At 40.1% G+C, this 25,115-nt stretch overlaps 1 protein-coding gene across 1 annotated transcript in view; it reads right to left on the minus strand.

Moving 5' to 3' along the window:
- Positions 1-15,211: 15,211 nt before the first annotated feature.
- CCDC169 (coiled-coil domain containing 169) overlaps positions 15,212-25,115 on the minus strand; it is a 28,856-nt gene continuing 18,952 nt past the window's right edge. Inside the window, exons 5-8 of the mRNA XM_086481895.1 lie at positions 22,898-22,996; positions 22,644-22,697; positions 18,799-18,875; positions 15,212-15,314 (exon numbers count right to left, since the gene is read on the minus strand). Coding sequence (XP_086338021.1) covers positions 15,212-15,314; positions 18,799-18,875; positions 22,644-22,697; positions 22,898-22,996 — 333 coding nt within the window. The remainder of the gene's footprint in view (positions 15,315-18,798; positions 18,876-22,643; positions 22,698-22,897; positions 22,997-25,115) is intronic.

The raw sequence follows: 25,115 nt of genomic DNA on the forward strand, positions 1-25,115 counted from the left end.
CTGTAAAGCATCCTAGAAGGAGTTCAGAGTGCCTGAGAAATCCTGCCTTGGATAGACCTTGTCTAACCAGATAGTGCCTGAAGAATTAATATAACATCATTTCTCCCCCCTTTATTTAATGCAGGAGATCAAACAGCTGTTCATAGTAATAACTTAATTTGTTCTCTAGTTAAAATAATTAGAAGCATGTATATTCACCTTGAAAACAAGCTGTGTTGCAGTAGTTGTGTAATGCATTAACAACACTCACCATCTTGGCTTCTTCTGAGGAAAGGGGAAAGCAGCACAAGCTCTTCCCAAGGAACACAGGCCCATTTCACTTCATGTGTCCTGGCTTTGTGTCACAGTGGAGGAGCTCATAGACAAAACTGTTAAGTACCTTGAAAACTAATGTTCATAGAAGTTGTACATTACAACATTTGGATTAACTAGTTACTGGTAGTATTTTCTTTAGTTGATACAGGCATAAGTTTTAAAATCGAGGAGGTGCATCAGAAATCAACTGTTTTAAAAAAAAAAAAAAGTAAACATTTACCCTCTAGAAGAATTGCTCCTTGCTCCTCTTTTACTTTGCTTCCATGTATTTTACTGCTTTTCCCCCTACTCAGCATGATCCAAATTTTTCAAGTTAAATCAACTTAAATATATTGCTTCCTCTTCTATGTGTTTTACAAAGCAGACACAAACATTGAAACACTCATCTGCAGTGTTTGCTCTTTACTCTTTTCACTATTTAATAATGGGATTGTAAAACTAGCATTTGGAAACTTCATAAAAATAACAGCCATATCAATTATGAGTTTGAAAATACTTTATCCTTCATTTTACCTGCTCCATAATGCAGTGAGAAACCATAACCTATCAGTGGGAGACCTTTCACTGTGATTTTTTTTTTTTCTAGAAGTCTTGCATATTGGAAGTTATTTAAGGCGCGTTGCTTCTTTTCCCTGCCAACACATGGTAAAGTTTCAAACCAGCCCTGCTGATCTACGTGGCAGTTCTGTAAGGAACTCTGCAGTGGCAGTCATGGTGTTTTGTTTGTGGGGATACTTTTCCTGCTAACTCATTGCTGGAAGTTCAAAAATGCCTTGAAAGAAGACAGGCATCTCCTTTTGTCCTTCCAAAAGTTGGGGGAGAAAGAGTATGTGCTGTCATTACAGTCATGCAGTTTTTCTTCCCATCTAGCTAAATGTTGGCCTTTTTAAAATTTGGCTTAAAGATTCATTTTAACAACATGTGTCAAAGGCAGATTCTCAGGTGAGCTGGATGGTGTGGAAAAGTAGATGTCAAATGGAGACTTACAGACACAAAAACATGGAGAGCGTGAAGCTGAGAAACCACACTTCTGTGTTAATCACAAATGGACTTCATGAACAGTTCAGAGTTTAATCTCTTCTTTGTACTTTTGGTCTATTTTTGTTCTGGAATGAGGGAGAAGTTGGTTTCACCTTTCAGTTCTTATGCGACAGAACAAATTTAGGAAAATGTTTACATTTCCTCCTGAAGGCTTTTGCTCTATGGCTATTATAAAACTGCTATAACAACAAGAGCTTAGAAAAAAATGTTTAATTTCCCTCATGTTGTGCAAATGACAGCACTGTGTGCATATCCAGTCCCATCTGCCAGCACAACTCAGTGAGTTTCAAGCTGAATAAGAGACCCTTTACAAGTGCCTTGGTTCTTGTTGCTTAATAACCATATTCTCCTAAAGGTACTCATTTACCCGTCTGACAAAAAAAAAAAGAATTTTTTTCAAAGAAAAAAAGAGAAGCAACGAGATGGAGGAAAGCATTGACCATAGGCAAGGCTAGTTCACTTGCCAGCTCTTTGAAGAAGGCATCAGAAAAAGCAGAGCTGTGTCATATAATTTTTTTTTGTTGTTTCCTCTGCCTTTCAAAGTGCCTTGGCTATTTGATCTCTAGCAGATAGGTGCTATAGTCATTTTTCAGCAAGAAGCTTATCTTTATATGCCATATTTAGAACTATATTTCATAGTAAATGGCAAGAAAACTTTCCCTACTGATCTTCAAAACAACTTGCAAGCAAAATGGCAAGCTATCACAGTATCATTCTCTCACTTTTTCTTTCTGAGGCTCACTTTTATGTACCCTTTTTTTTGATCGTGCTTTCTCAATGAATGTTGGTGCTACTTGACCTTTAAATATCAAAATCCATTTGAATGGCATTTACTGTGAACTCTGCAGCCATACACCATATGTGAATGGCTAATGCACCTAAGAATCAAGAGACACATTTCATGATGAACGGCTAAGCTTATGAATTCATTTTATTATTCCTATCACTTCCCCACCCCCATGAAAATAAATTTTCAACTAGCTACTGCTATTTTAAGAAGAGAGTAGGGAGAGTATATACCAGCAAGCTAACTGACATAAGTCAGCTAACTCTTCCAGCTAAAGGTCTGAGTCTGCAAGCTGTTTCTTGTGGGTGGATCTCCGTGCTTAGATTGAGAAACCTGCAGAATTTAAAGTGAAATCAGCTATAGCTAAGCTACAAGGCATAAACTCTTACTTTAAGTTCTTCAAGAAAGAACCACTTACAAAGTGAAGTCACTTTGCATGTTATTATCACCACTTCCCATTTGCTCCTGATCAGTTTTAACATACAAATATTCCATATTTTTGGGTTTTTTGTGTTTGTCTCACATTGGGCAACAAGAGGTGTCTCCTTTCACCATATGTACCTGGATGAAATCTGAAATCTGAATCAAATATCCCATCTTTTTCCTTGAATAGTTACAGGGAAAGGAAAAGCAGGGGAGAAAGTTGTGAAGAAGGAACTGAAAATATTCCCAGTACAGTCAATAGTTTAATTCAAGGTCATAGTAGATGTTCTGTACCCACTTCAGACAGGATAAAATAGCAGATTTTGTCCAATTCTCATGCCAGTAAAAAGAAGGATGATAAAAGGTCTCCCTCCTCCATCAATTTCTGAAGCAGAATATGACAGATTTTGAAGCCATTTATTCAAAATTCTGCCCATGGCATGCTGCAGAAGAGAGTAAGAATTTCCACTTGTGGCCGTCCTTTTGCTTGCAAAGGTGGACTGACCTGTTTTACCTATGGAAGGGCTTTCTGCCTACAGGGAAGAGGTTTAACCTTCAGGAAGGGAGAATGAAAAATACAGATTAACTTGCCACTATTTCTCTCACTCACTTGGTCTAGACTGGTAGCAATGGCTGTCACAAAGAAATCAGATCAGGATTCTTCTGTGCTGCAGAAGCAGTCCACAGCTTGACAGCCTGCAGGAAACTAGTCATTGCAGAAATCTGGGTATTACATCGTGCTGCATGGCCAGCCAGTAAACTCAAATAACCCCATTTTTTGGTGTACAAAAAATGCAAGCATGCACAATTTCCATCATTCATTCAATTTTCTTGTTTCATCTTTCTGAGTTAGAAGGCACGGACTCATTTTCAGGTTTTTACCGGTGATGCCTGTCACGTTGAGATGGAGACACCTCTAGAACATGACAGAATTGTAGTGCTTACAACACCCACAAGGAAACAGTTGTTATCCTACAGGCAAGTGAGAAATTGAGTCACCGTATCATCATCATCTCCTTCAGCCCAGACAAGTGTCCTAATTATAACATCCTTCCCTATTCAGAATAATCTAAGTAAAATGAAGCCTTAAAGGTAAGTACTGCCGTAGTATTGCAGAGCCTTGCTGGCACAAGCTGTCTCACATTTGCATTATGGACAGCTAGGCTAGATGACGACCTGCAGGATGACCTCAGGAGGTACCGTAGGCCACAGCAAGGGCTGTTCAGTATTCCCCTGATGAAGTGCCTTATTCTGAAGCAAATGGAGCATGGCCATCACTGGGAACTTCCCACCCAGCCATGCGGGGCTCCCTCCTCTGTGTTCCTTAGTATGCCTACTGACCTGGTGCTACATAGGTTTACTGAGTCTTCCTCTCAATCAAAGGAGCTAATTTGATTACTTAAAGGCCTTTAGAAAGCAAATTTAAAAGTAATCATCTGTTCTTAGCTGAACCACTTCTCCTTTCAAAAATGGTTTCCCAAGAGCTCAGCTCATATGAATGGAATATTGTCCGTGGAGCTTGCCTGCAATTTCCACCCACCATCCTGAAGAAGGTGCCTGACAGTTAAAGGTACAATACAGCAAAAAGAAAGAAAATCCTTGTATTATGAACTCAAGAAAATCCTTTCAGATAGATAACCGTCACCTGAGAACAAAATTACAGTTATCGCAGATTTTTGTGGTTTGTCATATATTAGCCTCAAGTTTTCTCATATGCAAATCCCCAAGTGGTCAGGCACACTGCACGTGCACCCCCCCACCGAGGGCTATCAGGAACATCGGCAATGGTGATAGATACTCACAGAGAGTAATACCTGTATTTCTCCATGCTGAAAACAGTGCTTTCAGCAGCTGAAATGGTGCCTTTTACCTGAAAATTCAGACACTTGGTTTTGCCTTTCTCATAAATAGAGTCATTAAAAGTAGTCAAAAACCTTTATTATGAAGTATTTCCCACAGATGTCTTATTGTAGTTTTTTTGTTGAAATTAAAATACATATGTTAGAACAACAACCATTAACTTTTGATAGTATGTTTCCATTTTTTTTTCCATAACAGTGTCCTTATTCCAGGGAAGCTGCAATGTTAGGCACAGCACATGTCCTCTAGGCTGACTTTGATTTCCAACATTTTCTACCAGAAAACTCAAGCAACTTTTCTCAAAAACCATCTGCATTTCTCAGGTTTGTGACTCCACTACCCAGTTAAGAGCCAGGTCCCTCAAAGTAACTTTAGTGTGCAACTATGACATTAGCACATTTAATGCTTTCACCACAGTCTTACTTCAAAACTGCAGGACAAGATGTGTACAAAAAGAAAAGGCTTATTAGGTAACAGTGTCGTACCTGGAAAGAAAATCTTCTGGTGTTTTTGCCCACACTGAAGAAGCCTAAACACATTCTTCCTGAGAGTCACCAGCTTGACTAATCAGCTCATAGGAAAAATACTTTTGATATCACTGCTGTGTTAAAATTGTCAAAATCACAACTTCAGGCTCTCTAATATCAGTTGTGTTTAAGTCAGTGAAAAAGCAGAAGTGGGAGACTGATCAGTTATATTTAAGGTAATCCTTCACAGGCAACAACAAAGAGAAAGAACTAACCTGGTAAGAGCATCAGTCCCAGAGAGGTACATAGTAGAACTGTTGATTTGCCAGGGAGAGGGCGAAAAGGTTACACAAAACCTCTTCAGCATTCCTTATTAAGGAGACCTTTCACTTGATTATGATTACTCTCAGCCTTCTTGTACACATACATTTAATAACGTAAAGTGCTATTTAAAAAAAAAAAAAACAAAACAAGAACCCATTTTATTTAACCATTCCAGCAGAGCATTTTCAGTTTATCAAACACCAATGAACTCTGGATGACTGTAGAAAACATGTATGTTGCATTAGTGATGCATTTATGTGTGCACTGTAGAAAACTCTATTAACAAGAAAACAACAAAAGGCTGAAGTGTTCCAAAGAAAACTGAAGGATCTGAAATGGAGCACAGCATGGAATTTTCAGGCTAAGCTGCATTTCATCATGAAGTGGCCAATAACTGAAACAGAAGCTCTCCCCGGAAACACCTTCCCTACTTGGCTTGGATAAGATAAAGCAGAGTTGATAGGAGCTCTCCACCGCTCCTGCTCATCATCCTGATGACTGCACTACTGGCTGACCAGATTAGGATTCCCCCACTCAGTATCTGAGTGCTCATCCTTTGATTTCCAACTTTTCCCACGTAATGTACAGAGAGCATCAGTGGCAGATTCCCTTTCTGGACCCTAACTTTCAAGCCCTGTATGATTTAGGCCCTCTTTTAATCTACTCTGTCAGGTTGTTTGAAAATCTGGGCCTAAATGTAAACTTCAACAACATGTTCTGTATTATTTTCTGTTTCACCCTCTTTTTAAGGGTCCAGGCATCCACCAGATACTGTTAGACAGTCTTTGCACAGACATATTGGGCAAGTACCTCAGCTATGCTTATGCTCCACAGCTCAAAGGAACGTCAAAAGCATGCAGGTTTACTTTAGAACGTTTTCTCTCTCTTTATTCTTTATATGAGAATTCAACCAGTCCATTAAACTTGTTAAGCTTTATCTTTGCAAGTAAATAAATTACACCCTCAGCAAGTCTCTTTTCTTCTGTGGCAGAAGTATCGTCCTTGCCTTTGAGCACAATTTTGAATTTAAAATAGTCCCTTAAAGGTATTTCTTAAGTAAACTTTTCAAAGGCTTTTATAGGATAAACTTCCTCCTCTCCCCCTGCTTTGTACCAATGCTTGTTTTAAATTGAAGTTTATATGAAGTTTGGTACTACAATGTTTTTATAGGAATGCTGAACTTTCCCTCAAAATAACTCAAGCCACAGATTGTATGGACCAGTTTTGTCTTTCATTGCATAAATCTATTTAGATTTTAGGGGGGACTGTTTCAGGCTGGGATTTTTTTTTGTTGATCATGGGGTTTTTTTTGCACATCATCAGAGCTTTGGCTGGGAAAGCAGCAGGGTGCTGTTTGTCCTCTGTAGTGTCAGCATGTTCTTTTTTCCACTTTCTGTATCTTTGGGCACAGACCGTTCTGTCTTTCCTCCTTGGAAATGCCATGGGCACTGCTCCTAAATGATAGTTCCCTGAGACCAGACAAGCAGTCCATAGAGCTGTGCTAAGTAGTAAAATTCAAGTAGTTTCCAGTTAGCGTTTTGCTGGTGAGACAAGAGACAGCAGACAGTTCAAAAAGGGCATAGCAGGCACTGCTGCAGCCGGCACTGGCATTAGGAAACAGATGGTGCTGGGAAATTACTAGGCCAGAAAATAATAATTGAACTCTTCTATGGCTCAGGCTTGCAGGTGACCAACTTTAACGAAATGAGATGAAGAAATAAGTTTGTAATACTATGAAATGCTACAGTGAGAAAGTATGTGCTGCAGATACCAGAGAACAGAAGAACAAGCAACTAAAGCAATTAAGTAGGCAGGGGAGACTACTAGGAGGAGCAAGACAGGTATTTTTGCCAGGGTTTTTGGAATATCTGCCACGAAAACTGCTGTGACTGCCCCCACTGAATGCCAGCCCAGGGGGACAGTGTGAAATGTCAGATCTCTGTAGAGGCTTTAGCACAATTTCACCTCTCTTCCATCTCTATTATTCTTAGCATTTTCAGGAAATGTTGATTGCGATGATGTCCACATAGCGATAAAATAAGCCAACAATGGCGAACGCTCTGCTATTCTGGATCGTGAGATACTGTTGAACGCTGTTATCCAACGTTAAAAGCACGTGTGTTGCTATAATTGTTGAATTTTCTCCTAATTGTCCCACCTCCAAAATGTGTGGCTTCAAGTTACACGTGAGATCTTAACACAAAGGCAGGGCAGGGGGGCAGGACAGGACAGACTAAATGCATGAACCCACCACTGTCAGGTAACTCATACACACCTGCCATGTGCTAAAACTGTAAACCCTGGACTGCCAGTAACAATCTGGGGCATGATAATCCCTTAATGAGCAACAGCAGGTGCTAAAGTGCTTAAAGTAAATCACTCCTGCATTTTAGCGAGTTGTTATTTATGTCATTGCTATCAACAAGTGCAAATCTGACAGGACTGGTGGCAGTGACCTCTGCTACTGAGGGCTGGGAGCTGCAGGGGATCCCCGGGCAGGCAGGGCAGAGCAGGCAGGGCAGGGCAGGCCCCGTCCCAGCGCCCCAGTCAGGAGCAGGGCAGGCCACAGGGCACCGGGGCAGCCCCAGACCCAAGCACAGGGCATCTCCCTGGGGACAGGGACAGCCGTGGCTGGGACAGGACATCTGCCCGCAAAAGAGGCTGCGGATGAGGCCTGGTGAGGGAAGCCAGGGTCAGACCCAGCCCAGAATGGCCAAGGCATCAAAGCATAGCCAAGGAATTTGAGTGTGGGTTTGTATTATCAAGTTTTTTGTCTTCTAATTATGATTGTGTTGGAAAGAGGTATTTTTTTCTGTCTTTGGCAAGCCTTTTGTTGATTTGGATTGTTTGAAATTCCCGTCACCTGTCCAGTTTAGCTCATCTGTGAGTACACCCAGAAACACCAGCCACTGGACAGGTTTCCATACAAATTAAGAAACATTAGCCAAGGCAGCAATGAGCACAGCACGACACACTACATTTTCAGACTTTGTGCTACACTGCAGATGTCCAGAGTCAAAAACACAGCACAGACATGTGGTCTTTCTTCTCCTCTCCTCTCCTCTCCTCTCCTCTCCTCTCCTCTCCTCTCCTCTCCTCTCCTCTCCTCTCCTCTCCTCTCCTCTCCTCTCCTCTCCTCTCCTCTCCTCTCCTCTCCTCTCCTCTCCTCTCCTCTCCTCTCCTCTCCTCTCCTCTCCTCTCCTCTCCTCTCCTCTCCTCTCCTCTCCTCTCCTCTCCTCTCCTCTCCTCTCCTCTCCTCTCCTCTCCTCTCACCAGCCATGCGAAGGACACACAGTTCTTGCACCCCTCCAAGCCAGGATGGCCACGGCAGCACAGGAGCAGCGTCCACCCTCGCTGTTCAGGCGCTGATGAAAGACCAAAGGCTTGGCCCGAGACGTGATTTCTGATTGCAGTCCAGGGCAAGGAAGATGATTTCATCCAAACATTTTAAGTGTATTTGGACAAATTATTCCTGCCCTAGAAATATATTATACTAACGAAGTTACACTGTCAGCCATTGCAGGCCTGGCAGGAATTGCAAACTATTTTAATCCTCCAAGAACACATTTGCCCAGCCAGTAATTTGACTTGTAATCAGTAAATTCCTATCTCAGCTTTTTAAGAGACAGGAACACAGAAAAACATCTCGATCTCTACGTTATTGATTCCTATCATGATTGCATCAGATTTCTTCTAAGGTCTGTAGCAAATTTACCTATGGGCTATATTTTCCCACCTGTATTTTGGAGGTCCATAGGCTTTTTTAGAATAATGCAGCAGCTTGTTGCTTTGAGTTCAAAAGTACATGGAGCCTGCCAATTCTCTTCAAAGGGAAGGAAAAAAAGGTAATTTGTCTTTGTAAGTGCTGATGCAACATGAGAACAGATTTGTGGGCCTTGTAAATATGGTGATTAAAGAACAGGTCCTCTGTTGTGGGCTGAGCTGCTGCAAGAGGAAAAGATCAACACAAAGGAGAGTCAAATTGCAGCTCAGTATTTCTCCTTGGCTCAGATTCTCTACTGATCTTTGGTGTCATTGCCTAACCAGAGCAAGAAAAATAAAGACATTTTCAAGAAAAGGATTCAACCTTCCTAACTACATGCTAGACAGGTTAATCGGAATTTGTCATCCTATATTTTCTTTCCAGTCAGTGAAGAGAAATCCAGGAGATGTGTCCTCTGATCCATTTTAAGCATCTTTGTTAGAGCGAGAGGAACTGCTCTCTGAAGGTGTCTATTTTTTCCCATTGACTACACACGGAGCACACAGTGATTAGCTCAGACTTAGATGTACGACTTTTAAGCCCCAAGCTGGGACAGATGGTTCCCATGCTTTTATTTCCTTCTTTTCCTCTTCTGCTCTTTTTTCAAGATGTCTCAGTATCCTATTCCTAATCAGCACAGGACAAGTCAAAGAGGCACACCCTTGTTGCTTAATCCTTCCCCCAAAACAACCCTTCAGCTGTGCAAGCTTCCTCTGCCTCCCAGCCTGTGTTTCTCCATTACACCACATCAATCCTTAGCAGATTCCCCACAGAACACTTGCTAGTGGTGAGGAGGGATCAGACAGCTGCTGGAGGAAGCGCCTATTGCACAGAGCGGTGGGGGAGCAAGGCGTGTCCTCAGCCACACCTCACGAGGTGTCCTTCTCTGTTCATGGCTGACATTTTTTTCTTTTGACAAGATTTGCACAGCAACTGCTGACACTGCTGGGCTGTGTTCACTGGGAAATACCCTGACATGGACCTTTACTGGTAATTCTTTTCAGTAAGATGCAGCAGCCATGGCTGTTAATAGTTCTGCACCAACATAGCATCAAAGTTATTCATTTTCACTGTAAGACAAAAGAAAACTCAACCGATCTAGGTCAGGCTTACTCAGGCTCATGGTGTTTTTACCAGTTGGCTTCCTTCCAGCACTGGTGTATTTATTTTCATACCATTTTTCAGCACCAGAAATACACTATTCTCCCCACTTTACAGATGGGTTCCTGAAGTGGAGTTCATCTTCTCCCAAGCAACAAAGGTAGGGGTAAAGAAGCAGAACATGTGAACCAGAGCGTAGGAACTTTACTGGCCTGGAAATGAAGCTCTGCTGCTTCCATCAGGGAAGACAGCACCAGGGAAGTCTTTGATATGTAATCGTGCTGGAGTAGTGGCGATCCTCAAACATGGGCCAGGCTCTGGCAACAGAGCACTCCTAGCTGCAAAATCTGAAGAAACTGTATTGCCTACACCTGGAAGCCCAGCTCAAACGTAGGAAAAGTCCAGGTAACCCTGGGCACGGGCACAAGCAGCTGATTAGCCTCTCCTAGCTAGGTGCACTGAAGCACCTGCAACAAGTCAGTACTGTGTTCTCGGCCCTGTTTTGTCCCTGGTTATAACAGGCAAACGCACTGCAGCCAGGGTTAGTCCCCCTCAAATAATCTGCCTTTCTAGAGGGAGAACTGGAGATGCTCAAAACGGTCCTGTGCTCAGGGGCCTCCTTAGTTCTCAGCTCTACACTGTGGGCGGGCAGGGTGCGACTCCTGTTGCCGTGTTACCACCATCAGGCATACATGTCTCTTCCCATCACTATCCAGTGATGCGCCAACGTCTCTGGTCACGGAAAGGATGTCTTGAGAGCTTGGTAAAGAGCGTCACAAGCACCACAGGACATTCCTATAAAATAATGGCAAGGGCACAGCTAAGTCAGCTCGCTGTCACCTGTTCTGCCAGGCAGAGGGCACAAAACACACCTTGATTCTCCTTCATGAGAAAACTTGTGGAGTCCTGACAGTCTTTTTAAGCGGGTGCTGCCAGCTACACAGAGCATGCCACATGGAGGACAGGACTGTGGTGGAAGCCACCTGTGTGACAGGCAGCGCCCAGAACGGAGTCAGAGGTTAAACCCACTCCAATAGCTCAGCTGCTGGCGGTGCCTGCCGAAAGGACGGAGCAGCCTGGGTGAGCCCTTTCTGCAGGGCGGTGCATCTGCTTGCACACAGAACCGTAGGGAAAGCCTGGTCCCACCTGCGTGCTGCTCCCGTAAACATGAGATACTCATTTGGGCTCGATGTGGTTCTTAGTCCGTAGTTTATGGCACAGATCAGTGAAGTGCAGGAGAGCCGGATTCCAAGCTGTAACCTACATACAATGCTTTTATCTTTGGAAGAGAGGGTTAAACTGATCCGCCAAGTTACACAACATCCTGACACCTTGGAAAAGCCTCATTATCTGGTCTAGAGCTGTCTGCCATTAGCGTGACACCTGCATGTAAAACTGTTGCCGTTGTGATTTTCATCCACACACTTTACTTCTGCTTCCAAGCAGAGTCAGTTCAAATTACCCTTTATGTTTGACACCAGCCTGGCAGTAGCAACAACAGAAGCTTAGTAACTTGAAGGTTCGTTTGTTTATTTATTTATTTATTTATTTGATTGCTACTGAGTCTGCATCACATTTCTGAAAATGCCTGTGCAGCCTCCTGTGCTACTGGAAATGTACTAAGACTAAATTATGCATCTCATCTTTCCTAGTGGAGATGGAATATCATAGGAATCAGGGAAGCTGTGAACTGTACCACCTAGACAGTCATTTATAGGGAGAACCCATTAAACAAAGTATTTAAGCAATGAAATATCTTGCTTATTGTTAATAATATCCTGAATATGAGGAAGCTCATCACCCAAGTTCTCTGGAGTCTGTGGTTATGCTTCATAATTACATAATAATGAACCACACACTCAATGCCTACCCAGTAAACATTTTAATTTTATTCTGTCACAGAGGAATACAGTGGTGCTATACTGATTTATTAAAAAGAAAAATCATGACTCAATACCCTCTTAAATCATGAGACTTAAAAAAAAAAAAAAGGTATTTCGAGAAATAAGAAACATTTGCTTACCAGCATTTGAGTTTTTTAATTCATATTTTCCAGCAACAATATGGGTAAATACTTAAAACACCACAGTTATCTCAAAATCATGATTCATCTGAAATCGGTGGAGTTACATGACTTACCACGTAAGCGCAGCATACTCTCAAGTCCCAAGAGTGAGGATATCAAATTTCTCGGTCCATCAGTTAAAGGCACTTACACTATGACCAGCACATCTGGAACCCCAATTACATTCTGTGCTGCAGAAACAAGTTTGGCCAGATTCAAACCTTTGGCTCTAATCCCATCTTCCTCTAACGCTCAGCTCCACTCACTCACTGACCACAACTGTCAGTAATTCAATTTCCCATTTTTGTTTTCAGATTTGACCACTGTTCAGAGTATGATGCACAGAGACTTTACCTTCTAACGGTTAGCAACATTACAAAAGATCACCCTGCCATGAAATCAGGGAAAACCCAGACATCACCACACTCCCATCTCTAGTTTAAATAAACCTAGCTCTGTAATTCAGTCTTCTATGCCTAAAATGAGAATAATAGTACAGATTGTGCTTTGAAGGACTAATTATGCCTAAACGCACTGAAATGTTCATATAGAAGACGCTATGTAAAGACACCTAACTGTTCATTGCTGCAAATGTAAACAAATCCCAGCACAGCATAATAGTAGTGAGAAAAGTCTGCACGAGATAAATCCACGAATTTCAAAATACTCATCCAAGCAAAACCACCAAACCAAACAAAAAATTCCAACACGGTTTGGGAGAGCTAGCAGTGTAAAAGTTTTATTCCAAAGAAATAACACAACGCTTTTGAAACCAAAAACTATCTTTTTGCTGTTGCAAAGAAACTTGAGTCATCAAACATAATCATCAGTGTGCCCTTATTTTCAGAAAGGAAGAAAATGAAATGCCAAGTAATTCAAAGAGTACAGAACTATATCCATTTTCGACAGAAAACATTACAGCTAGACACACAATTGGGATGGTCGAACACATGTTTCAGGGCTTAATTATCATACTACTGAGTTTCAGATCCTGAGATTGCCCCTGGCAAGCTGAAACAGAGACTAAGTAGGACATAGTCTGCTCCTCTCCTCAGGTCACTACTGTACCAAACTGCACCACTAAATGTCTCTTTTTAGGCTTCAGAGAAAATGTCTCTTTTTAAGGCCTCAGTGAGGACTAGCCATGAGGGAAGCATCCAAGTCTCCTGCTGTGAATAAATGCTGTTCTGCCACATTTTTGCAATGTTTCCAGATATTTTGAGGTGCTGCAGGGACCAGACTGGAGTGGTTTGACTAACATTTGATGCGGAGACAGCAGCAGTAAATGCCTGCTGCATGGATCCAAGAACTGGATATTCTTCACTACTGCAGATGTCCCTTGTCTTTTATGCCAATAGGTCCATTATGGTGATTTTTTCCTTCTCCTTCTCCACAATGACAAATGCCAGCACAATCTAAACTTGGAAATTTTCCATGTGAAAAACAGGAGCAGAAGAGTGCTAACCCAGTCAGCTGTGCTATGCTTTCAACTGTGACTGTGAGGAAAAAACTGTCCAGGAGGACTACCCTGCTTATGAAAGAATGATACCAGGTGCATCATGGCAATGCAAGAAATATCCGTAATAAATCTCTTACTATGTAAGAGAAAAAAATGGGGTTTCCATACTGAATATGCTGTACAATACTGCAGGTCTTCTTTCTCTGCATTTCAGAATGACATCATTGATCTTTTTGTATCAGTTTAATTATTCACTTTAATGCTGCCAGTAACAAGGAACTATTAGTACCGCTCTTAAAGAGGCAAAAAGCTTTATTAGATATTGCAAAGAGCTGGGGATGCTCTTAAAAATAATAAAGGCAGTCAATCAATCACATTTGCTCTGCCAAAAGCTTTTAAGATGTAGCCCAGAGGTTTGAAGCTTCATTAGCAAAACATTTTTCCTGTTGCCACTTTAAAAAATTCTGCTGAAGTTTAATGACTGAAATGTAGGTAATGAAACTGCAACAATAATTGCATGCTTAAGAATGAAAATACGAAGTAGTTCTACTTTCATTGAAGAGATGACTTTAAAGACTGGCACTGTTTTGGCCCCTACAAACACATGGATCAGTGCCACTGAAGAATGCATAGAGAATTTTATGGAACCCAGACTGTGGATACAAAGGTTCACCTGAGAGTTCAAATTTCAAATAGCAATATACCAATGTTGGGAAGCATAATGTACATACAGTGTTTAAAAGAAACAACCCCTCCACAAGATAGCCTCTGAAGGAACCTTAATAAAAAGTGTTCAATTTTTCTCTCATTTTTCTCTCATTTCTACCCATTACTAGTGCCTGAAGTAAGTGGAAATGGTGCTGTGCTTCTAAACCATGCAGACAGAAAGTGGTGGTCAACAGATGATCAGTGGCAAGCCAGCTTTTTTAAAAGTTACATGTGGAGGTGTTTTGTCTTCTCTGCTAGAGTAAGAAAGCTCACGGAATATACAACAACTTTATGCTGGAAAGGGACTCTATGGTACGGTATCATGCAAGAAATCAGACTGGCTAGTAAACTATGCTGTCGGTCTTTCTAAAAGCCAAACCAAAGCCACGTTCAGCTGTACCAACACCAGGCTACTTGAGAGGCTCTCTTTGATGCCTGTACTGGATGGGGATGCCCTCGGATGGAATTGTCTGATATTCACTGTTTTGGGTGGTGAGATAATACTTCAGGTTACGTCAGTCTGCCTTTTTCTTCTTCTTGGTTGAGAGGTCAAAAATGTTAGAGGCTTGTTTGTTTTCAATGGTTGCTGTGCAGCCAAAGAGTCCAAGGATCTACCTAGTGTATAAAGACACTAAATGTTCTCCAAGGCTTCCGACTCCCTGACACCCAGAATCACTGACGAGAACCAGAATGTAAGGGTCAGAGATAACCAGAACAAAGACGGCAACTCGAAGAACAGCTCTGTTAGGCAGAGGAACACTTACATTAAGGCTACCAAGAAGACATGCCAGTCTGGGTTTAGCATTATAATAAGGCACAAATACATTCATTTTCCATTTAGAAACTTTCAGTTAAATTTTTTAAAAAGACATTGTAAGGTCTTGGCATTAATACTGAATCAGTGCTTTAGTTTCGGAAGCTGCTTCACTCCTACAGTCTTTTTAATCAATCCTTTTTGAAGATTAACCATCTTCGGGTTTCCTGGAACACTGTATCTCCCTCTGAAATAAAACGGGTGAAGTTAGACATCAAGTGTCACATTCCCTGCAAGCTTTAACTGCTAGAAATTTGCATGCTTTTTACATTTGCATAACTGATTAGTATTGTGAATTAATAAACCTGAGAGAGGAAAAAACAAGTGTATTTCTGGGTTTGCAGGCTAGCAGAGCAGCTAATTATTCTGCATATAAACTCAATCCTCATCTCATGATTCCTCACTACCTCCTGTTACCTAAATGACGGCATTTGAAGAACATGAACAGAATACTAAACATTTGCACAAAGAGAACGATAACTACCTAAGAAGACAGTTACATAAATCCCATTAGGAAATGGAAAAACACTTCATGTAGATGTAGTCACAGTTCTCTGCAGGTACTCCACTCCGGAGACACATGCTCTTGAGCCCATGATCTTAAATTGGAAATGCTGCCAGCAGACTTCTGAAGTGCTACTCATTGTGGATACATACACTATCTACGTGGAGCCTACTACAGCTGTTTTCACCTTGGTCTTCTAAGAGAAATCAGTGGGAATATAGAAAAATCTCCAGGGGTGGGCTGGTGATTCCACAAACTGGAAGGGTCATTCTCAGATCAAGCAGTATGCATCTCTACTCTTACGCAATGTACCTTTGTCCCTCTCCCTGTTCATTACCACAGTAGACAGTTTACACACTCTCAATGACAATATGCAGGGTTTCAACGTGTCAAGTAAAGGTATTCTGAAGGAAAATATATCACAGCATTTCATCATTATATTCATGATGACAGCTGAAGAATATTTTGTTACGTGGTAGAAGCTGTGATGACATGATCTGTGCAAGTTTCAAATTTCTGGGCAAACAGCCAACAAAGTTGTCCCTGGGGCTTGCCAGTCTTGTTGAGACTGACACATCCTTTGTTCCCGCTCTTACAAGCAGTCATAGTCTTGAAGGGAGCGCTGCCCCCACAGAGATATGGAGCTACTTCTACTCAGAGCCTGGAAGACCAGATCCCAAGGCCTCAGTTTGCCCAATAATCAATTGATTATTCAAATTCAGTCTGTAGATCACTGTAGAGCTGGATCAAGCAGACCAAGCAGACAGCATATGTCTGTGGAATTCTGCAGACAGCAAAATCTCTTTCCACTCAAAACCAGAGAGACTTATGGACTTAGAAGCCAGGTAGCTGCAGCCACTACAGTGTTGAAGCTGACCTAATAAGCCCTGCTATATGCCTCACTGCAACAGTAAGGGCTCAGAATGACATTAAACGGGCTGCTCTGATTGCATCAGAAACATGAGTCATCAAGACATCCAAGTTTTTCCCAACTGTCACCTAGCCTATCTTCTTCTTGCCCTGTGAAATACCACAAAAAAAGGACCTCTACTGAACTAGGCTTCTATGTTTGGATGGCCAGGAAACTGAATGCATCAACAACTAGTGTTCACAACTACTACTCAAAAATGTTTCAGTGTTGCTTTAATACACAGGTTGGGTTTTCCATACCTGTACCTATAGTTAAAAAAACATTAAGCATAGTTTCTTAATATGGTTTGAAATCCAGTGAAGGCAGGCATTTTCTGAAAGGCCAACAGAAGTGAGATAAGAGCTGGAGAAAAAATTTTCAAATTATTCTCAGGAACACGTTTATTTTCAATCACGCAGGTCTTCTCTTATTTAAATGAAATTATTTCTCATTAATGTCAGCTTGAACGAACAACCTTCAGGCTGTAAATCAAAACATAATTAAAAAGGAATAATATAACAATGGCTGTGTTAACCTTGTGATGATCAAGGGGTGCTTACTTACATTCTAGTATTTCCTTAAAATACAAACTATTCCAAATCTCCATTCTTATCTCCCTGTTGCCAACTGTGACCAAAGTTTGAACTGAAAGTTCTGTCACTGGTTATCAAAGCCAATGCTTTGCAAACAGTGTCCTTTGCTACTAAGGACAATTTAAAAGATGAACAATATCCTTCCTGTGCGTAAAGTACTTTGAAAAGTTAAAAAAAATCCTCTGAAGGAAAATGGGTTGAAAGGGGATATTTTATTACAACATGCATCTTCTGAGACCAGCAATTACAATACACTTCTTTCATACTTTATTTTCTTCCATTTGATATAAAGAAAACTACGGAAACACACTGTCATATAATTTCAGGGTAAGTAATGCTCTACTAAAATAAATTATAAAAAACCCCAGCATAATAACAGATCAGTGCTGACCCTCAGCAAACCTCAATATCTGGCTAATGATATTTAATCTCCCAGCAGATACAGTGAATTCTCTTAGTTCTAGCTTCCTGACCTTCTCCACATGAGCTATGTTAAACATCACTGGGGCCAGAAGCAACACACTGGCTCTATATGTGGTACCTCAGACCCATACAATACTTTTTCTGTATTGAGAAACTTCAGATATAGACTTTAACTCCTATTATACTACATTAATTCATACTCTACTAACATCTGCTCCTGGAGAGCAAAGATCCACTGTTCCAATTTATGAAATCCTACGATTTTGTGCTTACACAGAATGAAAGGATAAAGGTGGTAAGCAAATACATCTACACAATTTCATGCTTATAATTTTCTCATTACATTTTCAGATGTTCCCAATATGTACTGTGTATGCTCATTTTAATAATTTACGTAAGTACGTTTATGGAAGAGTATTTACTGTGAGATACTAAATACATAGAAGCCATACTAGCTCAGGAAGTCTCCAAACATAAAAGTATTTGGCAGAGTTCCAAAAGCAAATATGCTATCTGCCTGCTTACACACTTTTGTAGGCATCTACTCGCGGCCACTGGAGGCAGGTTACTGGGTCCAACACACTTTTGAGGTGACTCCCTATATTCTTCACGCTTTGTGGTCTTAACATTTTCAGTTCAGTTAAAAAACAAATCTCCTCCAATTTTAAGCTTTCTCACAAGCACTATGATCAGAAATTCATTTTATTTCTATTTAGCTCAGAGCAGGCGTCCTGTTTTCAAATTCAAATTTCTAACCCATGTAACTAAACAGAAACCTGTATAACAACGAAGCCTTTATATGGTGTCGTCTAAAATCACTCAGATTATCATCCACAAAAAGCTGTACAATCTCTATTGGCTAAAAAGGGCCAAGCAAGGCATTATGTAATTGAATTACTCTTAATGGACTAAAGGCTATACTTGTTGCTCCCAACTCTGCAGTAATATAGAAAAGAATGATCCATTTTAAACACAGGTTGAAAGGGAAGAACATCAGAGGTACTGTATGATTTCAAAAAGGCCACTTGACTATATATATTTTCAATATTGCAACATACTTAGTATTAAATAAATAAGATTGAAAAGCAGTATCTGTGATGCTTTTATACTTTTTTAATACTTTGTCAGTAGGATTATGCTCAGTGATATTTACTATGAATAGACAGTCACAATATTCAAAACATAGTACTTAGCAAAAAATAATAAACTAGAAAACAGAGGGAAGATAAAGGAACTTTACCTCAGCATCTGGTTTTCTCCCTTGCCTCTAAGAGCATCTGTTTTTTGCCTTTCAACAGTTTTAAGTGTAGCTGAGGTCTGCAATAGCCAAATTTTTACAAAACAAGTTAAATTCTAACCACAATTACAGTTAAACAAGTAAATTTTTTTCAAACTAATTTGGACTCAATATGGTCTTATTGCCATAAAGGACTTTAAGCACATATTATACTGATGCCTTGCTGATTTGGGGAATTGAACACATGCCAAAATCCTTTGCTGTGCAAAAATACCATTACTTATTAAGCCGGACGATCAGAGAATACATAATTTCAATCAGCATGGTTTTGGTCACACTGCCCATAACTCCACATTTTCAATGAAGAAGCATTGTATTTCTAACATACTTCCCTGAATGAGAAAGAAAACAAATTATAGTCACTTAGTTGTACTTTTGAATGATTAAATCATTAATTAAGGACAGGAACTGCTTTTAAAAAAATTAACACAGCACAGAAATCTCTGTACACTCTGCAAGTCTACACTACTTGATGTAATGAAAAACCCCCAGTTGTTACCCTTGGTATTGCACTTCACAGAATCTGAGCAGGATTAAATCAGTTGGTTCTCCTGTTCCTTAGCTCACAGAGTTCCCCCCTCACCCAGCATTTGCTGGCTCATCCAGCTGCCTTTCCTGAAACTACCTCTCAGAGGGGCAGCTATACCAAGGACAGACAAACAGAAAACGCAGAAGGTTTCGGGCTTGTCTGGCTGCTGTGCACACTTGGGTGTCTAGTGTAAAAGTGAAGGGAATTTTCTCAGCCCCTGTAAATAGATCCATGAGGAACATGTAATAAATAAATTATAATCATGATACATGAAGTATCAGGTACACCAGACCAGTGAAAGCTTTTGGGGACTTCCTATACAAGGCTCGGGGTTTGGATTATTTCATTACATTACAACATTACATTTTATAGCATGTGTGAAAACATCTTGCACTTGTGAGAAAAAATTCTGGCACTGAAAAGAAGCACATCTCACTGCTTATAAGACAATGGTTTCTACTCTGCTTCCACATCCAATGCACTAGGCAAGTATTCCTGACCCAGTCAGCTACAACTAAGGCAGAGTCTTTTCAGAGTGCAAGCGTAAAACCGGAATAGGATCCGCACAGATTTACTTTCTTGAAGGTAAGAAATGTTTTGCACTCAAGAAACTCTAGCGCTAACGATGATGGCTAGTATAATTTATCATCTTTCTGAGCAGATGTGATTCTGTGACACATGAGGCAAGACCTATGCTACAATTGCCTTCACTGTTTGGTTTTTTTTAACTTATATGGATAGAGAGCCAGTACATACGATTATTATTCATAGCACTGGTTTTGCTGGTACAGTTCGCTCCAGGCCTATCCCAACTAAAATGAGCTGTGTTGCACAAGCAGCTCTCCAGCTGTACCTATCTATAATTGTGGGCTTTGTCTGCAAAGAAACACCAATCACAGGTCAGACTCTACTATGCTAGTGTAAGTTTGTGCTAAAAATGTGGCCTGAAAGAACGACCCTTTTAAAGATCTGCTATCACTCTTCTTTGCCTGCTTCTCAAACCAATTTCTGAATACCACCAGAAAGTGCTTTGATGTTTCTGGAGTCCAAATCCCAAACCAGTATTTTTTCAGATCGAAAACAAAACAAAAAAGCAAACAGGATTACACCATAAACCGCCGGTGGCTCTAGCATGAGTTTTCAAGTTTGTGAAATCTTTAATTTATTTTAAAACTATCACTTAAAATTTACTATATCCTTACGGATCCAGACAAAACAAACAACAAAAGCACTCAGAAGATACATATATTTTGTAAAGAAAACCAGAAAAGCACTTGATTATAAAAAAGGTAAATAAAAGAAATGGCTGCTCAAAAGCATCTCTCTCTCTCCTCTGCTTCTGCCACAAGCTTCAGAAAGGATCCAAAACAAAGTAGAAAAAACCCCAAAACAGCTGGGATTTTTTAACACCTACCAGTAAAAATTTCCATTCAATGATTTTTTTTTTTACTGTGAGCTACAGAAAAGCACAAACATAATGAGGGAAAAAAAGGCCTAAAAAGACATTATATCCATTCTCTGTAACTAACAGAGTGTCACTGGAATATATTGTTGTCACGGGATAACAATATCCTGCAGTACACTTATTTTGGAATGTATGAAAAATGTAAGCCTATGGGCAAACCCTCCTAACTCAACTGCTGCCAACATTACCGTGCAGACTCTAGAACAGGGAAATTTTAATACAGCTGAAAGAGTCTGGATTGAAAGTAAGCTTACTTCTGCCTCTACTGTTAAAGTGAACTGCTAAAAGGCAGTGCATACATATGCATATAAAAGCAAGAGTCAAATCAAAGTCATAGCAGAACAGGACCTGAAGGGACCAGCTGAGCCACTGATTCTTTTGCAACCAACAGTCAACCATGATTAGCCTGTTCAGATTAGCAATATTAAAAGGTAGATGCCTGAACTGCTCACCTAGGCTCTGCTTATAGCTCAGGAAGAGGGACAGACATGTCCCTGGGACATTCATTTCATCTTGAGCTAAACCAGGTGTGATAGTTTGCACCTTAAACATGGTTCTTTCTCATAGCTTACAGAGGACCCCTCTACAACTACTTTAGATTGTCCATTTAACATTCAGAGAACTAAAGATTGGAAGATTAATCTGAAGATGATTATTTTGCTCTCATATGATTCTGAAATCATGACAGCAAATAATTACTGATAATATAATGCACTAACTACCTTGAGTGCCAGTAGCAAAATCCTAGTACCTAATACTCCATTTAAGCAATGTGCCAGTGCATATACCTCACTTCAAATAATGCTTTATACTTGTTTAAGTGCTTTTCTAGGCAGCTGAACATAAGCATGCCTCTTGCTAGCATGTTCAGTAGTAAAATCATCTTTTGTTTCCTACTTTATTCCTCCAGTTTCTTAATATGCAAAGGTATTAACAATTATCATGGGCGTTTCCTGGGCTTTTTCTTGGTTTCATGCCAGAAAGTTAGTTTAAGCAATTGTTTCAGATTTGCCAAAGTAGCAATGAACCACGTAAGTGAATCGGTTCACCCCTGTGCAATCACATGGAAACGCTGCTAATTACAGCCTTTCACCCCAGTTAGCTATGACAGTGACTCAGTGTCAATCATTCTTGAGTATCACACTAAGCTATTACTTTTACATTATTCAGGAATTAAGAGCTCTTTCAGAATAAGAAGAACTACAAATCTTCACAGGTTCCTTTACAGGTTCCTCCACTTTGTAGTATCAACTTTTATGTATTACATAGTGTGCAGCAGTGAAATTTAACCTTGATTTCACCAAAAAACACGGTCTCTTATCCCTTATCTGATAAATTTAATTGAAATATGTGCTTTATTGTCATTCTGAGCTGGCTGGCTAGTTTATCTTTAACAGAAAAAAAGAGGAATATGAAAAAGAGGACTTGCTACTTAAGGTAGGCGTCACTACTGCTAATAATTTCATTCTGAAACATTAAACTAGCATAGCTGACTAATGGATGGGCAAGCAAGTATCAGAAAATTGTTTGAGCTTTCTCAGTTAAGAGCACTCTGACTATCCTTGGGAACAATGAAACTCCAGTTGATACAAAAGCAAAAGAAGTATTTAAAAATAAATAAACTGCAATCTTTCCATTTCTAGCTCTTAAAATATTTTTAAAGCAGCTTATGTAATGGATTTGGTAGATGAATGCAGTGATAAGACTTTGACCTAATGGCATTAACAGATTCTGCTGCTGTATTAAGAAAGCATAATGATTTTTAAAAGTTATTGAGTCGCACATTTTTCTTACCTGTAAGATCTCTGAAAGATACATGCGCCGCTCATCATTAGCTTTGTGGTAAGCCTAGAGTTAAAACAAGGGATAAAGGCTATCACTGAGTGAAATATTTTAAAAGTTGAACCATACAGAAAGAAACAAATATACAGCAGAGCTTTTTCCAGTGACATATTTTGTGGAACTATTCTATTGTGTTTCACGCACATTGTCTGTTTGTCAGACAACATAATTGCTTTTATAGATTAGAGGCATAACTGATAACAAACCTTTGCTTCTTGTTCCAGTCTAAGTTCATAGTCTTTTAGCTGATTCTGGAGACTTTTCTTCTCTTCTTCTAGTTGTTTAAGAACCTCCTTTAAGGAACCCTGTGGTTATAGTAAACAAAAACGTTTTACAGGTATTTCTATTCCATATAAAGATATCATCACCATAGTCCTTATTCTTCAAGCATTATGATGTTTCTCGTTCTAGTTGCTTCTTTTGCATTTCTTTTTCACATGGTTCTGGCTGGCACACTGCAGAGACAAAAGCAATTAACCATATGCTACAATTATCAGTTGTGCACTACACACTTCCACTGTGTTGAAATGATACAGATGTGGTTTTCCACACTGCTGTTCCTTGATAGATTAGCAAAGTCACCTTCTGGTGACCAGTGAGAATTGCTCCTTACTTCTAAAGTTCACTCTGATGACTCCTTTTTAGTAGGAGGAAGATTTCAGATCTCACCTGCACATCCATTTTCAAAACACTTGCTAAGCAAGCTGCTGGACTGGCTGAAGAGGCACATGGGATGTCAAAGGTAACTCGTAACAACTTGGCTAGAAAGCAGTATTTCATGGGGCAACTGTCTGTCAGGTGTGTATCCATCTACCTTGTCTACAGCTGGGATGAGTTAAAGTAACAGTGGTAGAGTCTATTTTTGGTTATTGGCACTGGCCAGTTCTTTGCTTGCTGTGTAGTGGAAGTAGAACGCACACCCAAGCAGGTCCTCTTTCATTTCTAACACAGGAAACTGCTTCTCATAATCCCTTTCATAAATTGATCCATTCCATCCAGTAGAGACATTCTTATTGGGAGGCTCTAATAGTAGATGGGTTTTTTTTAATTCCTTGTCTTAGATTATTCAAGGTCAGTTTATACCTGTTCTTGTATTGAAATTATTTTTAAGATAACTGTTCTTCCTCCCTGCTGTTTGCCCACAGCATGTATAGACAGAAGAGAGGAACATCTTTTTTCCACATTCATTTTACTAGGATAAATGAGCTGAGCTTTTAAAAATGGTCTTTCACACAGCAGCAGGCTGTCCTTTCATCTAATAATTTCACAGTAAACCCTTTGTATACCAGGATTGAGCTCAACCTTCTTACAGCTGGAGAACAGAACTGTACTAGAGTATGCAGTACTCCAGAAGCCATCTCACTGCCTTGAACAATGTCAGCAACACTTCTTTATCGTATAGAGAAATTTTAGGATTATGTCTTCCTTCTTCACAGCTGCACGGTGATGGCTCACAGTCAACAAAGGATCAGCTAGAATACCCAGATTCTCCTTTGCAGCTGTGTCCAGGTGATCAGCTCTCCATTCATAACAGAATTTGTTTATTATTCCCTAAATCCTTTGGTCTACACTATTAAATTTTAATCCCATTTTTAATAATCTAGTCTTTGGTATCATTCTTTTTCTAAACAACATCCAGATCCCTATTATATTACATAATTGGTATCAGGAGAAAGATACCATAATCTATTCATAATTTGCGTGTCAAGGTGATGCATTAAATGTTAAGATTAGGCCTAAACCTGACCCTAGAAGAACTCTGCTTGTGCTCTGCCAGCAGCCTCCTTCACTAGTCACCGCTATCATGTTCCATTTGCCAGCTCTTCACTCCTCCAACAAATCTGCTAATTTTCAATTTCTCCAAACTAATCACTCGCTTCCCACGTGACATGGTATCTTTATCAGAGGTCATAGGGAAAAAGATTACTATATTTATTGTGACAACAAATCTATTGTCTCATCACAAAATGTCAACAGGTTAGCCTGCTATAAGCCACTTTTAATAAACCCATATTTCAGTCTCATTTTGCAACAATTATTCCTCTCTTTCTCGATCTTTAAAAAGATTTGCCGTTCTCCAGTGCACATAATGCCATCATCCACAGCTTTATTAAAACCACCTGCTATCAGATCAGCGATGTGGCAAGCCAGTTCTTTCAGAATCCTGAGGTATGGATTACCCATTTCCCTCAACTTCAGCATATCCAGCTCCTTGAGTTTTCCTTAGGATTTGGTTACTTGCTGACATTAGCTATTTCTTCCTTTGTCCTGCATTTTATTGTTTCTGCTTTTACCAAAAACTGAGGCAATATATACATGTTTAATTTAAAACAAATGAATTCATGATCACTTGATCTGATAGGTTTTTTGACTAGCTTTTCTGCAATGTTATTCTAGATTTTCAAAATTTAAACCAGCATTCCC

This window comes from Leptosomus discolor, chromosome 1 (genome assembly GCF_034619465.1).
Source record: "Leptosomus discolor isolate bLepDis1 chromosome 1, bLepDis1.hap2, whole genome shotgun sequence".
Classification (NCBI taxonomy): Eukaryota; Metazoa; Chordata; class Aves; order Leptosomiformes; family Leptosomidae; genus Leptosomus; species Leptosomus discolor.